An 18,141-nucleotide genomic window follows, 5' to 3' on the forward strand; every position below is an offset into this window, starting at 1 on the left:
CTGACAGAAGCCCCTGCCCTTTCTGGAGTAGACATTAAGTACAAAAGTAAACAAAAGGGCTAAATGGAACTGGGCCCAAAGTGCAGACGAGGGCAGAGGCAATGAAGAAAGAGCAGGGATTCATTCCCTGGCAGGCTACACCATCCACGCAAGTTGTGTGCAGGCCTATTTGGAGAAAACCATGGGCCCCATAGGGAGCCTACCAGCAGGAGGCCTGTGAGAGAAGATGGAGAGGTCTGGACCCAGCATCGCAGAGGAAGACTAATATTTTCAGATAAATATGGGAGATGCAGTAGGCGATGCCCTAGGGGCACAGAAGGAAGAGAGCAGTCCACGCTGTTTCTGGGGTTATGAGTGAAGGGAAGGCTTTCATGGAGAAGGGGTTCTGGAGGGTCCTTTGCATTGGAGGCACTTTCCCCCCAATCCAGGAGTGGTCATGACACCAGTGGCTTTCCCCCCAAGACCCAGTGACACTGTCTGCTATAGTCCCTGTTTTGGAAACCTTCAGAAGAAAGGCCTGCAAGGCCTTTTTCTAAACGCTTGCCCTCTTTCTCAACTCTTGTGAGTACGCAGCTCCCTCTAGTGGTGAAAAGACTGATTGGGCCGAGGGAACGGGCATTCTGATTGGTCCTCCTTGAGTAACTCTGTGGTGCTGGGACTTAGCCTCCCTTTGGTTTAGCCAGGCTACCACACAAGTAGTACAAAAGTCCTGTGACACAGAAGCCCTTGTGGTGTTTAAATATTTTCATGAAAAGTAGCCGTCAGTCTCTGCTCCTGTGGGACTGGCTGCCCAGGGCTGAGGCCAGTTGAAAGAGCAGTGGATGGCAGAGTTGAAAATCTCAGCAGTAACACCGAGCACCCCTTTGTTATAGCACCAGAGGAGCCTCCATCCTGTGGGTTCAGATCCTCAGCGGAGCACCTTGGGCCTTCGGGCTGCTGTCCGCCCATCCTAGCGCCCGGACCCATGGCAGGACCTCGAGCGTGCAGAGCTGAGTTTGGCCTTGTGAGCCAGGCTGCGAGCTGCACGAGGTCGGCGGTCTGCCTGCCGCGCCCCAGCTGCCAGCCTGGTGTGTGATGTGTGTTAGAGTCAACTCTAACTGCGTGGTGTCAGGGTGCAGGTCTCCTCTGTGCACATAAGTGGAGGGGAGCCCTGTCCAGAGCTGTGGCTGCCGGGACTCAGGGAGCATCCAGTTCCTTGCTAGAAAGGCACTATAGAAATGGGTGGAATTAGGAGCGCTTTTCTATTTGTCTCTAAACAACCCCTACAAATTTTTGTTATATTGACTTCTGCAAAGTATGTAAGCCTTATCTTCTGGGTCTAAAATGAGCACAAAAGGGGTAGCTCAAGGAGCCTGGGGGCAGGCTGAGTGCAGAGACCTTTGTCAGTTGTCCCTGAAGGTGGGAGAACCACATGCTCTAAGGAAGGCCCCGGGGACCCTGGGCTTCAGGGACAGAGCCTCTGGAGCTGCAGATTCACCTCCCAGATGGAGCCCAGGGGCCAACCGGTGTCACTGAGAGCAAACCACAGAAGGCCTTCTACCACTGGAGCCAGCCATAGTCTGCCAGGAGGCTAGTTCCTCATGGACTTGCTGGCATCTGGCACGATGTGTGGGGCACATGTGGAGGGCCTTCCAAGTTATCCATTCCCAAGGAAAGCTAGCAAGTTATTCTTTCTGTTTCTGTGGAAGGCCCCCTCATGGACCATGGTTGACAGGTTCCTGGGCCTGCAGCTATGGGCTGCATGGATGGGGACCCAGCCATACCATGTCTCGTGCCATCTGGCCTCTGTAACAGCCCCTTGGGCCAGAGATCACTACAGAAGCCTCACAAGAGAAGAGCATGAAACACGTCAACTCAGGAGCCTGGGTTCAAGGCCCACAAGTCCCAGACTAGCTCCATGACCCCCGAGTTCACTGAAGGGGGAGTGTCAGAGTGAGAATCCCTGGAGAGCCCCCTGAACACAGGGCCCTGGAGCCCCTGCCATTCTGGCTCTGGAGCTACAGTAGGATAGCCAGGAAGCCGGGGCCAGGCTCTAGAGGATCAGAATCTGGGAAGGAGAAGACTCTGGGCAAAAGTGCTAGGGAGCCAGGTGAGAGCAGGGCCAGTGGGGTCCAGAGGCGGTAAGTGTATGGAGACACCGGGCATCATAGGAGCTGTGCCATTGTGTTACCCGAGTGTCTCTGTCTCTATGTGATGGCTCCATTGCCAGCTGGCCTGTGCCCATGCCTGGGCCCCCTGAGAGAGCCTACACCCAGGGCACACCCATCTCCCAGGTGCTGGGGGCCCTCTGGGTCCTAGCTCCTGTCCTCAGTTCTCCTCATGATCTGCCTCTGAGCATGGTGAGGGGGTTCCGTCAGTGGGCCTGTGTTGCCCCCGCCATCTGTGGTGTGCCTGCTACGGCCGGGACAGCAGGGGCAACCCCCCCCCCACCATCTCACCAGCAGACTGCTTCATTCCTCCTGTGCTTGCTGAGCTCATCCTCCTGCCAGCTGCGAGGGGATGCCAACCTGCGTTCCCTGGCCCCCAGGATGCTTGCCCACTGGGCCCTCCATCTGTGGCTTGTCATCTGTGCGTGATTGTTCTCACTTGGTTACAGGCTCTCCCTCTCTGCCAGATAAGTACCGCCACGCCCGGGAAATGATGTTGCTGCTGCCCACGCACCGGGACCGCCCGAGCAGCGCCATGTATCCAGCAGCCATTCTGGAGAACGGACAGGTAGTAGACCCAGACTCCTGACTGCCCTCTGCTGCAAGTGTGTCAGCCTGGGCTTCTCTCATTGCATCTGCTAGGCTTTCTGTGCTGTCATCCCAGCCTCCTTCATTCTGCCTTGAGACCCTCAGAAGGCTGCTGGGCCCCTGGACAGGGACCGTGGTGGCTCTGAGGACCAGCAGCCCAGATGGAGTGCAGCTGTGGGGAGAATGGTGGCAGGTTGGAGCCACCATTGCTCAGGTAGCTATCTGTCCTTCTTGCCTGCCTCCTGGACTCCTCAGCCCAAAAAAGTCTAGCAGAGGGAACTGGTTCTTTCCTGTCCTGGGAAGGTCATGGTGGACACAGGTCTGGAGGATGACTTTCCTCCCTATGTGTGTGAAGGGCACCCTCACTCAGGCAAACTCTGCCTCTTGCATCCATCCCTCCATCTAGCCGAAGCCCATCACTACCTGCTGGGACTGCTCCCCACCGTCTGCACAGCTCTCCAGACACCCTCCCTGGGGGCCTTGAACCAAAAGCCATAGGGATTAGCTCCTTGCCCTGCCTGGTCCACCTGCCCTTCTATCAGAATCCATGAGAGTCACCTTCAAGCAGCTGTCACCTAGTCCAAAATGCCAACAGTTTCTCAGAGGTACCTCCAGGGGCCGTGCCAGTGGAGGGAGCAGGCCTGCTCTGTAGCTGCTTATCAGATCAGTGGGTCCTGTCTGTGACTTTCTGGGCTTGAATGCTGCCCTTACCCTCAGTGCAGGCTTGGGCCTATGAAGGCACCTCTGGGAGGCTAGGTCTGCCAGTGCTTAGGGGTGAAGGGTCCCTCATCCTTTCTGCCTGTGGGCCTCCGGGGCAGGACAAAAGGATGCAGTTAGAAAACCTCAAGTGCCCGTGTCCTTTCTCTTGGCCACACCCAAGACAGTCTGGAGCCCAGCCAGACATGGTAGGGAATGGCCTCCAATGCTGACATGGCAGCCCTCAGAGCCTGGTAGCGAGGGCCAGTCTTCCTGGGGCCGGCCTGAGCTTCCCAACACATCTCCAGCATGAGCGGTACCACTGCTTTGATTTCCCTGTCTTCTCTTCAAATGTCCTGGCTCCTGGGCCCACAGCACTGCCCCCCAAGGTATAACTGGTTGTTTTCACCCTCTTTGATATTTCTCTCCTTCCCTCAGCTGCCAAATTTCCAGCGGGCCCTGTTCCAGCAAGTGGTCGGATCCTGCAAACCCTGCAGTGATCCCAATCTGTCTGTGGCTGAAAAAGGTATTGTTCCCCTTCCCAGGTGGCCTCCCCCCATGTCTGTCCCCATCCTGAGCGTCTGACTCTTGTCCCCAAGTACCACCTGGCCGAGGCTGCACCATACTTCAACACCCAGGCCTGTCTGTCTGTCCAAAGTCCTGACCAACTCCTGTGCTCACTGTTAAACCGACGTCTGGCATGATGCTACATTTGGATCCTGTTAGTCTGTGGCTCTCCCTCCCCAGGGCCCGCCCTCTGAGAGGCCCCAGCTGCTCCTGCCCTGAGCCCACCGTTATGGACACTTAGGCTGTTCAGGCTGTGGGCAGTCAGTCCCCTGGGCTCCTCCCAACCAGCCCCAGAATTCAGCAGGCCCTACGGCCTCTTTGGTCACTCTCAACTTGGGCCCTCAGGAACCTCTCCTTGTTGCTCAGAATTGGCATACGGCCGAACAAGCCCCTAGAAGAATGGGAAGAACCAGCTGTGGCAAAGTGAACTTCCCCAGAGACAGTTCTCTCCAGGGGAGCCCCGGGTCCTCTGAGTCCAGTCCTCCTGCAGCCACTTGGGCTGGCGGCTGCTGTGAGTCCATCTTCTCCATTGTGAGCCCATCAGCGTGGGCATGAGACTAGGCAGTTAGAACAGAGGCTGCTTGGCTCATGGATTCGACCCAGTGTTCTGCCACAGCAAGCCGCTGCAAGCCGCAGGCTCGGGCCCAAAGGCCCGCAGATGGGGATCAGAGTGCAGTTTAACACAGAGCAATACCTATCCGAGGACTGTGCTACCCCACCTGCCCCCCAGCCCCGGCCCCATCCTGGCCCTCCTCCCTGTAGCGTCCCCTCCCTCACCTCCCTCTGTTGGGCTTCAGGACACACTCAGTCCCTGGGAGTACAACCTGCTGTCCCATCAGAACTGGTCCCTCCAAAGCCGTCATCATGTTGTCATTGCACCTCCTCACCAACTGCTGTCTGCTGTCCCCACCGTCATTGTTCCTCTGTCACTCACCACAGAGGACAGGCCTCTGTGTCTTCATTAAGGAGACCAGACATGGGGTCCACAGCCTCAGTGGCTGGTGGGCATCAGCACCAGGTGCTCAACCACAAAGGCCATGGAGATTTCCGGCTGAAGATGCCTCCCCAGCCTCAAGGCAACGTGTCCCCGAAACATGCAGCCCCTTGGACCCTGCCCCTGTTACAGAGGCCTCTGGGGCCAAAATCCACTGTGCCTTTTCTTCCCCTGAGATGTGGAGCCATCTGACAGCTAGCCGAGAGCACAGATGGGCTCAGAACTCAAACGGGTGCTGGGGGCAGAGCTGGGCCCTATGCCAGCTGGACACAGAAGAGCATCAGGCGTCAGACCAGGCTGCGGCAGGAAGCTGGGCACGCCCGCCCCCAGGTGTGGGAAGGAAAGGGGCTGAGCCCCCCGCGGGCACGCCCATCCACGGCGCCAGCACTTTGAGGCAGCAACTGAGACATCCACCTAGTAGGAGCACACAGGCCGGAGCCATGACTCCCGTAGCCTCTGCCAGGATCCTCCAGGGCAGGAGCGGCATGCACTTGTCACCATTCTCTTGTCATCGGGATCCTGAGTCCCACAAGGACTCCACCTCTCTCACTCGTGGTCCTCTCTTTGCCAGCAACTTTCAGCCCAGACAAGCTTGCCCTCAGGGCTATCGGCTGTGCAGCGGGGATCTCAGGCCAGCCCTGGACCTCTGTTAACAGGACACAGAGAGAGAGGAATGGCCAGGCCACAGCAGGGGTTGCCCCCTCCTCCTAGGCTGAGTCACTCCAGCTTCGATTTTCCACTAGCTCCGGTGCACCTGGGCCACGCAGCTCCCGGACGTCAGGCTGCAGGGTGAACTGGATGACTTCTCGGTCGCATGGATGGGCTCAGGCAGGCGCGCTTTGTAAAGCCCTGCAGCCTCGCCAGCTTTCTTCCCCCAGAGCCTCCCTGCCTGCAGGTTACTTCGGGCTCTTGGGTGAACTTCTGCAACCCCGCAGTTCTTCTAGGGCCTTGATGTGCACGGAGAGCTTGGGCTGTCAGCACCCTTTTGGGGAAGCTACCCAGACCCACCTCCAAGCTTCTTAATTTCTAAGATTCGGTGGCTCTTTTCAGTGCTGAGGACCCAGGAGCTCCTGCCCCATCTTGCAGAGAGCCTGTGGGAGAATGGGTCTGTCCTGTTCTTCAGAAGCCTTGGGCTCCCTGAGGAGGACTTCTGGTAGAATCCACCTGGTGCTGTTCATCAGATTCAGAATTCTTTCCTCCTTTTAGGCAACAGCTGAGTGCCCGTCCTCCCCGTCACTGCCTCGCCCCTCCTGCCACCAGCCGTCCACCATCCCACGGGACTGTGCAGTCCTGAGAACTGAGTCTGTTCAGACAGTAGAGTTCTGCTTTGTGTTCTGCTTCAGGCCCCCACTCCAGTTCCAGACCAGTGGGGAGGAAGAGGAAGGACATCACCACTTTATCTCAGGAGGGGCCGGGCCCCTCCTGACCACATCCTTCTTGAAGGCTGGATTCCAGCTTCTTCCCTTCCAGAGCCTCTCAGGCCCTAGCTTTCCCTGCTCAGTACCTGGAGCAAGGAGAGCCCAGACCCCAGACTCCTGAGGCCCAGTTTAGCTACAACTGCCTGAGTACAAAGCCAGCGGCCAGGTGCACAGGTTCTGAGCTGCTGCCCTGCCCCTGACAGCCCAAAAGGGAGATTATGCTTCCCGGCTCCGCTGGAGTAAAGGCACATTTCTTGGTGGTGGTATCGTGTCTCCAGGAGGAGCTGGCTAACAGGATTCACATGTCCTCTGCTGCTCTGCTCTGGTAGAGGGCCCCTCAGAGCCTGAGGTCTAGCCATTCCTCGTTTCATCTCCTTCCTGCAAAGTCAGTCATCCCAGCCATGGCTGGGGGACGGGGAGCAAGTATTCTGGCACTGAACGCCTTCCTTAGCACAGGTGGACACTCTTTGTTTCCCTTTGTCCAAGGCCACTCTACCTTGCGTCTGTGGCATGTGGGTGCCAGGAACGGGATCTTTCTCTAAGGCCTCAAAGCACCATTGGTTCCACAGTCCTTCCCCTTCTTAGGGAAGCCACCGGTCCAGCCAGACCTGAGCTACAACTCTTGGGCTGTATACTCTTTCCTCCAGCAGGCACACTGAACACCGGTCCCTGCCTGAAAACCCCTTGTGCTTTCCAAACCCAGTCAATGGGCAGAGCTTGCTTGCCACAGGCCCTCTGGGACCCAGCCCCTGCCCAGCCCCCCAGCCGGGCACTAGCTCTAGGAGGAAGCGGTGTCTGCCTCCTGCCCTCGGTGCTCCCTGGTTTTCCCACTGGGCCAGGGCAGTCAGAGAGCCCTGACATGGCTCTGGGGAGGAGCTCTGTGGCTGCCCTCTTCTACATTCTGTCTCCTCAGCCCGTTCCACTCCGCTCTGCTCATTTCTTCTGTTCTCTATCCTCTTCCTGGCAAGTCCCACAGGCTGCAGACATTCATTCCTTGCTATCCTCTCAGCTTGCCTCCCCCTAAGTATTCTTCAGATGCCCACTCCCTCTGGTGCCATCCTCGTAAGCAGCTTCTGTCCCTCTCCTCTGGGCCACAGCATCTCACTTGGCCAGCTTTTGGGGGGGCTGGCGTGTCACTCCTACACGTGCTGGGTACATAGTGCACACCTGGAGAAGCCAGAGGCCATAGAATGGGCTTCTCCCCGAGGATGGCTCAAGAAGTAACCTCCCTTCCTGCCATCTGTTTCCACCCTTCAGCGGTGCCAGCAGCCCCCAGCAGCTGGAGCCTGGATAGTGGAGCCCAAGAGGCCCAGCCCTTCCTGTCTGCCCACATGGGGCACATCCTGGCCCCCCCAGTGCCTCCCCGAAGCCTGCTGCATGGTAAGAAGACCTCCAGCGGGTCCCCCAGATAGTCCCTGGTTTCAGACTCTACTCAGGGGCAAGGACAGCAGCCCTCCAAACTAAGAAGATGGCCCATTCTCTGGGCTAACTCAGCCAAGGAAAAACCATCCCCACCACGGGAAGGATCCTGCTGGGCTTTGGGGTCTGTGAGGTTTCCAAGTACAGCAGGTGAGCTCAGTCAGGCCTTCCCAGCCAGGGGGGCCGAAGACAATGGAACCGACTGTGCCAAGCCTGCTACCCACCAGCCTGCCGGAGGGCTGCCAGTTGGCGGCGGCCTGTCATCCTGTGGGCTCTGATGTACTCGACCTTCTTGACTTTTTGTGTGGCACAGGTGTCTTTTACTCCAGCAGCCTGTTTTGGAGAACTCCAGTGAAAAGAGAGGTTTTCCTGTGGTCTTCAACACCGAGAGGTCCCCAGGAGCCTCTTCCCACGGCTGCCCAGTTGGCCCAGCAAGATGTGCCCACACAGCCCCAGAGGGGTCCCAGCTGAGGCTCTGGTTCTATTCCCTTTGCAGGTCATTACTCCCTACACTTCGACGCCTTCCACCACCCCCTGGGTGACACCCCCCCAGCCCTGCCTGCCCGGACTCTGCGCAAGGTAATGTACTGAAGCAACAGTCCCAGCGGGGTTGGGGGTGGTGAGCAGAACCTTCTGGTCTGCTCTGGAATCAGCTCTATGAAATGAGCCACAGCCCTCCCTGCTCCCTCCCGGAGCACCCAGCCCGACAGAAGCTAGGGGTGCCCAGGGCCATGCTTGAGATGTAGATTACTGATGTGTCCTGGAACCAGTGTGAGGGGCCAGGGAGGTAAGGGGGACGGCAACACACGGTGCCAGGGTGCACGGACAAGGGGCAGTGAGGGGCTGGGGGGCTCCTGCTGGTGTTACCAGGTAACGGCACACAATTCAAGAAGGCAAGAAATACTCCCATGGTAGATAGTAGATTATTTTAAACTGGAGTCCAGTCAAAAGCAAGAGGCAGGAGGCAGCAAAGTCTCATGAAAACTCACTCGTTTTTCTGCACATTGGAAAAGATGGACTCGGTCACAGGTTTTAGCAGCAGAGCCCATTCATCTGGCCCATGGTCCTGGGGGTTCTTTCTGCTCTGCCCACTGGCCTGCTGACCCAGCCTTTCTGTCAGCACCCCAGAGCCACAGGGTGCAAGTGCCTAGTGCTCAGGGCAGAGCCATTTCTGCCCACAGAGATGGTGCTGATTCTGGGGCTCCCCTGGCTTGCTGGGAGGTGGCTGCCGAAGAGACCAGTGGGCAGCCAATGAGTGCGAGCACCTGGCCCTTCCTCCACGCAGCAAGCCGCCAACCCGTCCGCAGGAGAAGTTCTAACATGCCCGCCCTTTGCTTTGCAGTCTCCTCTCCACCCTATCCCGGCCTCCCCCACGAGCCCCCAGTCGGGTCTGGATGGCAGCAACTCTACCCTGTCGGGCAGCGCCAGCAGCGGCGTGTCCTCCCTGAGCGAGAGTAACTTTGGGCACTCCTCGGAGGCCCCGCCTCGGACCGACACCATGGACTCCATGCCGAGCCAGGCCTGGAACGCCGACGAAGATCTCGAGCCACCCTACCTCCCTGTCCACTACAGCCTCTCCGAGTCCGCAGTCCTGGACTCCATCAAGGCCCAGCCATGCCGAAGCCACTCAGCCCCCGGGTGCGTCGTCCCTCAGGACCCCATGGACCCACCCGCGCTGCCACCCAAGCCCTACCATAGCCGCCTGCCAGCCCTGGAGCACGAGGAGGGCGTGCTGCTTCGCGAAGACGCAGACCGGCCCCGGGGCCTGCACCGCAAGGCCTCGCTGCCCCCTGGGAGCGCCAAGGAAGAGCAGGCCCGCCTGGCCTGGGAGCACAGCCGCGGGGAACAGTGAGGGGCAGGGAGGCGGCGGGGACACCGCCCGAGGTGAGCAGCTTGCCCAGCCACTCCAGGTCTGAGAAGCAAGTCCCCCCTACCCCAGGGAGCCGAGAGGCCCGGCACTCAGGAGAGAGCCACCCCGAGTCTACGTTCTACTGCCGTGAACTCGTGTGTTGCCATGTACAGAGGCCACAGCAGCATGAAGGGTTGTGGCTTCTCTTTTTAGTTCATTTTCTACGTTTCCATTTCTATGGGTTTTCCTTTCTTTCCTTTGTGCAGTAGATGCTTTCTTCCTCCTGCAGTTCCAGACCACGTGGAGCTATACGGAGATATTGCACAGACAGAATTGCTTTGCAGCTTTGCAGGGCCCGGGGGTCAGAGCCCAGGCCCTCCCTCCAGGGCAGAGAGGCACAGAAGAATGGAAATTGCACTAGGGACTTCTTCCGCTGCTGCATGGACAGAAGAGCTCATGGTTGTATTCAGGGATTGCAAGGACCACGTGGACTACACGTCACAGGTGGACAAGGGAGCTACAAGCCGTTTTGCACAAAAGCCTACCCACCCGCCCACTCTTCCATCCAGGAGTGTGCACCTGAGGGGCTGCTTGGGCCAACCTGCCAGCTCAGGCATGTGACCTGGCCTAAGGCACGCCCAGGGCACACTGCCAGGCTTCCGTGGGCCAGCCCTGCCTTCCACTCTACCTTGGATTTTTCCCTCCATCGCTTTTATTTCTGACCATTTGCTCACTTCCACTCCCAGTACACCTCATGCCCTGCAGGAACCCCCCTGCTGGCGAATGGATCTGCAAAGGTTATCTCCCACCCTCTCGGGTTTGAGTGGGGGTATGGAGCCAGAGGGACTGCCCTAGGCACCTTCCTCCCCGGGGTCCAGGAGGCCAAATGTTGAGAGAAGAGCTGGCATGGGAGTGAGGCTGGGGTGTGGCAGGGGCCGGAAATCCTCTGAGCTTTCAGAAGTGGCCAGAATGCCTGTCGTCCAGCTCCTGAATCAGGGATTTTCAGCACTACCTCTGAGCAGTGGGGCTGGCTGCCCAGCCAGGCTTCCAGCCCTGAGGACTCGCAGTCAGGTTCAGCAAGCTCCTGGGTAAAGAGGGTGGGAGGGAGCTCTCCCTTTTGGAAGCAGAGAGCCAAGCAGGTTGAATTATCCTCTTCCAAGTGGCCAAGTGCAGTTGTCGTCTCAGCCCCTGCCCCTTGTCCCGCCGCGCCTCCCTCCCCCACCCCCAACATACTCCAGGCCCACGGGGACCACCACTCAGGGTTCGGGGCGGGCATGAGGCTACTTTCTCCAGCCTCCCCAGTCTGTTGGGCAGAGGGCAGTGGTGTCTTTATAGGAAACTCTTTCAGGTCAGGGCATTGATTTTCCTCTTGGTTCATTATTTGGGGGGATAGGGTGGGACGGGAATAGTATCTTACCAGGGTGCTTCTAAAAAAAAATAGTCTACAGTATTTTTCTTTCATTTGCCTGAGTTCACAACTTTGATGGTCACAAGGCGGCCTTCTCCTTGTTGAACAGGTGTGTTCTCCTGTAGTTCTCTTCTGCAGGCCTGACTCCGTGGCCAGGCCCCGGGCCCTAGACCCCCACCCCTTCCCTACAGTCCCTCTTTCCAAACAGACAAGGCCGGCCAGGGTGTTCTTCTCTTGTACACGAATGCCAGCTTACTGAACAGGAATGCCAGCAAGTAACCTATTGGGAAAGATGGAGGGGCGCATTACCCTCAGGGCATCTGGGGGGTGCTTCTCACCAGTGTGGGTCCTTCCCGATACTGTAAGGATGGCTCCAGGCAGAGTGGATCAGTCATCGCAGCCCCAACCTCAGAGGGCAGGCCTGGAGCATCTGGTGTTCACAAGTGTTAGAGGGTCAGGGGCTAGCTCTGGGTGTGAGACTTCGGTGGGAGGGCAACTTTAGAGTTTAGGGCACTTCTGAACATCAATCCCTGGACAAGGCAGTCATTGCATAAGAACATCGACCTTCTCCACCTGGTGGCACAGGATGGTAGGGCGGGGAGTGTGGGTTGGTTTGGCCTTGCGTTTTCATGCAAGGTGAGGAGGTTTGTTTTCCCTTTCCATTTTCCCCAACTGGATGAAAAGGACATAATCCAAATCCCTTTTGTTGGAGAACGCCAGTCTGAGGGGAAGTGGGAGGCCAGAAATGAGAATCTTCCGAAAAGATTGTGAAACACTGATTTTCATTCTTTCAAGCTTATTTGTAAATACTTATTTGAATGCTGTGTATTTGTACAGGAATTTGAGCAAAAAATGTATAGAGTGTGATGTCCAATTGGTATTCAGCCCTATAAATGTGTTTTTAACCTCCAGCATTCTGTGCTTATTTAAAATAAGACTTCTAACCATTTCTTTTATGTATTTATGTTTAAAAAAGTGATTTAAAAATTATCTTACCTGTACCAGAAAGCAAAGTTAAAAGAAAAAAAAATTTGTACTAGTGTCCCAAGAGGTATTTTACTGTATATATTGTGGTAGCATGTTCTAAATCCAACAAGTAATGTGAATTTTAGATGTAAATATCTGCCACTTGATTTTTTCCCCTTTCCCCACTCCCTTGACTGCTGTGATGTGAATTAAAGATGAATACCTGATACTGACCCACTGAATTCACTGAATTCACTGAATGGGAGCAGCCCAAGTGCCCCCTCTCCAATCTTCGTCGCTGGGCTCCAAGCCCTTTAGCCCCATAGGAATCTCTCTGCCCAGAGCACAGAGCCAGCCTTTCCAAAGTCCTGCCTTGAGACAGAACCTGAATGGAGGACAGGCAAAGAGGAAACCCTCTCCAGTGCCTGTCCGCTGACTGGTGGGCCCCTACCTACTCAAGAGGCGCTCCCGGCAACCAGGGATTCCCCCGGAGCGTTGCCGCCAGCGGCGGCAGTCCAGCCCTTTAGCTCCCCACCGACGCGGGCCAGCTCGGATCGCACACCGACAGCGCTTAACCAGGCCAGGCGCTTTCCTGGGGCCTGGGACGGCAGCTTGGGGAGGGGAGTTGCTTCCTATGGGAAATCCTCCAGCCCAGCGTCTGTCCACCCGAGCTGGTGTCCGGTCAGCCCGAAAAAGGCGGCCTCCGGCCTAATGCGCACCTTCGGGCCTGGTCGGCAGGACTCGCGGGCGCTCCCCGAAGCCTAGGTCCCCCACTCGGGATCGTTTTAAAAAATGGAAAGGACCGTCACCCGAAGCCTGCCCTTTGGGCAGCGATTGACGCCAGAGATGCTGGCCTGCGCCACAAGTCGGGACCCCGGAAGGAGAAGTCCTCGGGGCTTCTCGGGCCAGCGTAAGGCCCAGAGCAGAGGGTACTTGGGATAATTCTGGGGCGCGGACCTGCGTCCGTATCCCACTCCAGCCCGAGACTTCCGGCTTCAGGCACCGCCGCTGCCCCTACTCAAGATGGCGTCCCGGGCCGCTTCCGCCGCCCCCGCGGCCGCTTCCGGCCGGACGCCCTGGTTCAATCAGCGGCCGACAACTGTCTAGGGCTAAGGGCGGGTGACGCTACCAGCCAATAGGAAAGGGCAGCGTGGAGCCGCCGGTCTGGCTCCCAGGCGCGTGGACCAATAGGAGCGCGGCCTGTGGGAGGGCGCGGGGGCCGCCCGCCAATGGGGAACTACGGCGCGCGGCCGGGACCTGGAGGTAGCGCCTCACGGCGGGCGCGGTTCAGTCGGGCGGCGGCGGCGGCGGCGGCGGAGGAGGAGGAGGTGGAGGATGTGGGCCACGCACGGGCTGGCGGTGGCGCTTGCTCTGAGCGTGTTGCCGGGCGGCCGGACGTTGCGGCCGGGCGACTGCGAAGGTGCGGCGGGGCCGGGGTCCGCGCGCCAAGGCTGGCTTGGCGGCGCTGAACACCGCCGAACGGCCGAGAGGCCGGGGCTGGAACGGGAGGGGGCGGCGGCCGGTCCCAGCGGGGTCCGCCCGAGAAGGAGCAGACGCCGGCCTAGGAAACAGCTCTCGGGCCTAGGAAGCTAGTCCGACAAGAAAAAGTTGGGACCAGATCGTGGAGAAAACTTGGCTTGACATTGCGATAACGCCGGAGTTTTTGTCCTTTCCCATCACTGGGGCAGAGGCTCTCCCTGGCTCATGTCCGGAGCCCCTAGGGCCAGCCTTGAGCACCGCGCCGGGTCCGGTGGGCTTGCGGAGCCGCACCTCGGGGTTCGGTGTTGTGTTTGGAAATGAGAAGCATTTGGATCGTTTTTGTCTTCGCTCTCCGGTTTGGCCTCTTATGAGGTCACAGTGAGTCCATCTCAAGGACACGTGTTCAGCCTCGGCATAAACTTTGTGGAAGGAGCAGGGAGGAGCCGTGTGTGGGTCATTTGGTGATGCTCGTTCCCCGCGTGCCCTGGGTGTACCAGGGGACCCCAGCAACCCGGAGCCGGGTTCTATCGGCCTGTGGGCACTTGAGAAACCCCGGTGATGGAAAAACTCACCTCCGTGTCTCCTATTAAAATTGCTGACCGTGTTCCCTCCTGATGGATTGGGGTGCAACTTGGTGGTTGCTGAGCATCTCCCTTCCCCCTCTTTTCCAGTCTGTATCTCCTATCTGGGAAGATTTTATCAGGACCTCAAAGACAGAGATGTCACATTCTCACCGTCCTCTATTGAAAAAGAACTTATAAAATTCTGCCGGGAAGCAAGAGGCAAAGAGAATCGGTTGGTGAGTAGCTGGTTCCCCTCCCTGACTGGCCCCGCCCACTTGTGCTCAGGAGGTGTGCTGTTGTGTCAGTGTGCTGGTGTGGGACTTGAGTGCTTTCATGCATTCTGGAGTTGGGCTGTTTTTTATCACGTTAGTATTGACTAAGCACCTACTGTGTGCCGGGCACTGGGGGGATCAGTGGGGAGAAATGACAGTTGGGCAAATGATGCCATGGGATGAGTGTACTGGAGAAAATGGCCAGGGTGCTGTGGCAGAGAGGGGAGAGGTAGATGCAGGTAGAATAGTCAAGACTCTGAGGAAGAGCATCTCTGGCAGAGGGAACAGCCATTGTGAGCAGGAGAGGCCATGAGCAAGGACACAAGAAGATAACAAACTGGGCACGGGCGGGGGGCTAGGGCTGAATTGAGGACAAGAGCCTTACTAATGAACCAAGGACTTTTGTAGCTTTAATTTCCCTGGCAGTCGCTGGTTTGTCTGTCTCTGTTTAAAGGTCTGAATCCTGGTGACTCATAAACTTATTTGGAGGCTGTCAACTCTGGAACTGGGCATGTACTGAGAGCCCAGGTTTACACTGACCGAACTGGACTGCCAGTACAGGCGGGGCGTGGGAGCATGAGGCCCTGCCCGAGAGAGAGGTTTTGAGCGGTCAGTGTGTTGCGGAGGAGAAGGCCCTCCGGTGGAACCGCCTGAAGGCCACTGTCCTCTCTTGCTGCAGTGCTACTACATCGGGGCCACAGATGACGCTGCCACTAAGATCATCAATGAGGTGTCCAAGCCCCTGGCTCACCACATCCCTGTGGAGAAGGTCTGTGAGAAGCTCAAGAAGAAGGACAGCCAGATCTGTGAGCTCAAGTATGGTGAGTGTGGCCAGTCCTTACCGAATCAGCACAGAGCCTTCATGCTCAGGCTTCACGGAGCTGGCTTTCTAGCTGGGACAGGCTGGTGAGAGACGAGCGCGGCCAGTGAGCTGTGGAGTGGACCGGTGGTGCCAAGTGAGGGGTCGGGGGTACGGACCTGGCAGGAGAGGCCTCATGGAGGAGATGACACTCAGCAGACTTCAAAGGCGGCAGATCAGCTGAGATGAGCTGACGGAAGAGCATTGCAGGCAGAGGACACAGTGTAGGACGGGTGGGCAGGGCACAGGGCCTCGCAGGCTGGTGAACATTTGGCTTTAGGTCTTTAATCTGAGTGAAGTTGGGAACGTGCTTTTGTTTGGTTTTGGTTTGCAGGGGCACAGAGAGGTTTTTTCCCCCCACAAGACTGATTTATTTTAGAGAAGGGGGGAGCAGGGGGAGAATCTCAAGCTGGCTCCCCACCGAGCGTAGAGCCCTATGTGGGGCTTGGTCCCACGATCCCCGATATCATGACCTGAGCCGAAATCGAGAGTCAGACGCTCAACCAGCTGAGCCACCCAGACCCTGGCAACATGGGTGTTTGAGTGGAGAAGGGATGTGGCCCGACCTGGGTTTAATTGGCTCATCCTGCTGAAGGCCCAGTGATCTTTATTTGAAGAGAAATGCTGTGTGCAGACAGGCAGGCCCAAGAGTTCCGGGCGCTGCGGCACCCCTCTTGTCGAACAGATCTCTGGTGGAAAAAAGCAGGCCAGGTCCTCAGAGTCAGGACCAGGAATAGTTACCCTTCTCTATAAAACCAACATATTTTATTGTGACTCGAGTGTCCAAGGGCCTGTGTTTGCCCACTTGTGTCAAGGATGCCTAGTCTCCTGAGAGGGACCTGGGGCAGGAGCAGTTGGCTCACAGTCTCTCTGTGCTCACAAGTCATGGGGAGTAAGCTCCTAACCAGGGCCTGTGTGGGGAAATTGGAACTAGGGGATCTGTCTGCTCTGTCACCCTGGAGCTGTCACTCTGCAGTGACTTCATCTCTACTGTGACTAGTTGTCAAGGCACTTGGGCGGGGCGGGGGGTGCGGAGCAACACCACATTTCTTCTGTAAGGTTCGTCCTATAAGGACCACGTGGCCTCTGTCCCAGTCCTGGGCAGCACTGCATGTCCGGGTGGACGCTGCCTGGGTGAGACCGGCCTTCTGGTGAAAGGGCCTCAAGCCAGTTCCCCCAGGTCGAGGCGGTGAGCACAGACACGCAACTGCAGGTGTCTGAAATGTTTGTCCCCCTCCAGCCAGTAGGGCTGCTTGTTTTAAGGGCTTGGGGGGCTGTACAGGGGTGACCCTTCCTGGCACTGGGGCTGGGGGCGGGTGGGGGTATCTGCGGCCACTCCCACCAGCTCTCCCTGCTTTCTCCTCCAGACAAGCAGATCGACCTGAGCACGGTGGACCTGAAGAAGCTCCGGGTCAAAGAGCTGAAGAAGATCCTGGACGACTGGGGGGAGACGTGCAAAGGCTGCGCAGAGAAGTCTGACTACATCCGGAAGATTAATGAACTGATGCCTAAATATGCCCCCAAGGCAGCCAGTTCACGGACTGATTTGTAGTCGGCCTGGTCCCTGCTGCACCTGAGGGGAAAGCAGCTCACCTGCGTCTTCCCCACAGCCTTTTTGTAATTTATTTTTTAGGCGGGCTCCTGACAATGTCAGGTGTGAAGCCTGGAGCTTTCCTGACGAAGCTGGCTCTCCAGCGCCCCCCTGGGGGGATTCACTTTGTTCTGTTGCTGGTTTACTCTAGGACTTCAAAGTGTGTCTGGGAATTTTTTATTAAAGGAAGAAAATTTCTAGCTGTCCTTGGAGAATTAAAGTGAATCTGAAATGGGATTTCAACCCTATCGAAGATCCCACCAGTTTATGCTTTCCAGTTCACAAAGAATTGTCCAATATTGTCACATTCATCCCTCAGCAACCAGGGCTGCAGACGCCAGGGCAGGACGCGGGCTGAGGTGTCAGGGGCGGGGGGGGGGGGAGCCCGGGAGTAGGCTGTGCCTGATGCACCACCCTGAGGTGACTTCAAGTGGGAGTCCCAGGAGAGGAGTCAGAAGCTGTGGGGCTTCGTGCAGAGCACAGGGGGTTGAATCTGGTGTACGAGGGAGGGGCTTTCGTGGGGCCTTCTCAGAGGATGACCTCAGTAACTGCCAGTGTTCAGTACCCTCACGTTTCTAGACATGCTCTTGGCCTGGCTACCTCTGCCCACCACCGTCCAGTCCCAAGTTTCTGATGCCTAGTTGGGGTTCTGCAAGACTTACAGGGGTTGGTTTATACAAAGTCAGTGAGAGGGTGCCTTTTGCCTTGTTGATCAAGAGAAGTCCAACCAATGAAGTCTTGTCCCCAGAGTCTGGTTTTTCAGCTCCTCTCCAGGACTGGCTTTGGGAAACTCAGTTATCAGCATGAGCTCTGACTTGGTGGAGACCCCTCTGCTTCTTGGGTTGCCAAGACCACCTGAAGGGAAGGACTAAAGCAGTGCTTCCCAAGAAGATCTCAGATCACATCGTTTATGCTGTTAAATTCAGTCTGCCTCCATAGGCCTTCTCACCACCTGCTGTGGCGTCCACTAAGGAGAGCCAGCAGCAGTCCCACATTTCGTATCTTCAACACCAGGTTTCTAGGAGGGGGGCAAGAAGGTTGAGCTACTTCTCAGGCCAAGACTTCCTTCTTTGGAGGAATTAGGTGGGCTATTAAGATCTGACAAGTGCAGTGCCCTGAGGCCCCGCCAGGTACTGGGAAAATCCACACCTCAAGACAGAAGTCTTAGGAGGCGGACAGCCGTGGCCTACAGGCCACACTGAAGGCAGGCACAGGGAAAACCAACCAGTACTGCTCTAGGGCTGACCCCCAAGGCAATCTACAAAGGGTTAACTCATTCTGGAAGTGTTCCGATCAGGCAACTGTTAACAGGTGTTTCTTATAAG

At 57.2% G+C, this 18,141-nt stretch overlaps 2 protein-coding genes across 2 annotated transcripts in view; both read left to right on the forward strand.

Moving 5' to 3' along the window:
• LOC111144134 (dedicator of cytokinesis 3) overlaps positions 1-9,681 on the forward strand; it is a 588,346-nt gene extending 578,665 nt beyond the window's left edge. The window contains exons 50-53 of the mRNA XM_022498293.1: positions 2,597-2,715; positions 3,870-3,957; positions 8,326-8,408; positions 9,172-9,681. Coding sequence (XP_022354001.1) covers positions 2,597-2,715; positions 3,870-3,957; positions 8,326-8,408; positions 9,172-9,681 — 800 coding nt within the window. The remainder of the gene's footprint in view (positions 1-2,596; positions 2,716-3,869; positions 3,958-8,325; positions 8,409-9,171) is intronic.
• A 3,638-nt stretch (positions 9,682-13,319) lies between these two features.
• LOC111144022 (mesencephalic astrocyte derived neurotrophic factor) lies at positions 13,320-17,022 on the forward strand. Its single transcript, XM_022498086.1, has 4 exons — positions 13,320-13,472; positions 14,203-14,330; positions 15,046-15,187; positions 16,593-17,022. The coding sequence occupies exons 1-4, from the start codon at positions 13,388-13,390 to the stop codon at positions 16,775-16,777; spliced, it is 540 nt and encodes a 179-aa protein (XP_022353794.1). The 5' UTR covers positions 13,320-13,387; the 3' UTR covers positions 16,778-17,022.
• The last annotated feature ends 1,119 nt before the right edge of the window (positions 17,023-18,141 follow it).

Source organism: Enhydra lutris, unplaced genomic scaffold, assembly GCF_002288905.1.
Source record: "Enhydra lutris kenyoni isolate GAN:26980312 unplaced genomic scaffold, ASM228890v2 scaffoldscaffold10, whole genome shotgun sequence".
NCBI lineage: Eukaryota > Metazoa > Chordata > Mammalia > Carnivora > Mustelidae > Enhydra > Enhydra lutris.

Bases quoted from the DNA above. Each gene is read 5' to 3' on its own strand.
- LOC111144022 (XM_022498086.1), top strand. From the start codon at position 13,388: ATGTGGGCCACGCACGGGCTGGCGGTGGCGCTTGCTCTGAGCGTGTTG. The intron at 13,473-14,202 runs GTGCGGCGGGGC...CCTCTTTTCCAG, and splicing joins GCGGCCGGGCGACTGCGAAG to TCTGTATCTCCTATCTGGGA. The intron at 14,331-15,045 runs GTGAGTAGCTGG...CTCTTGCTGCAG, and splicing joins GAGGCAAAGAGAATCGGTTG to TGCTACTACATCGGGGCCAC.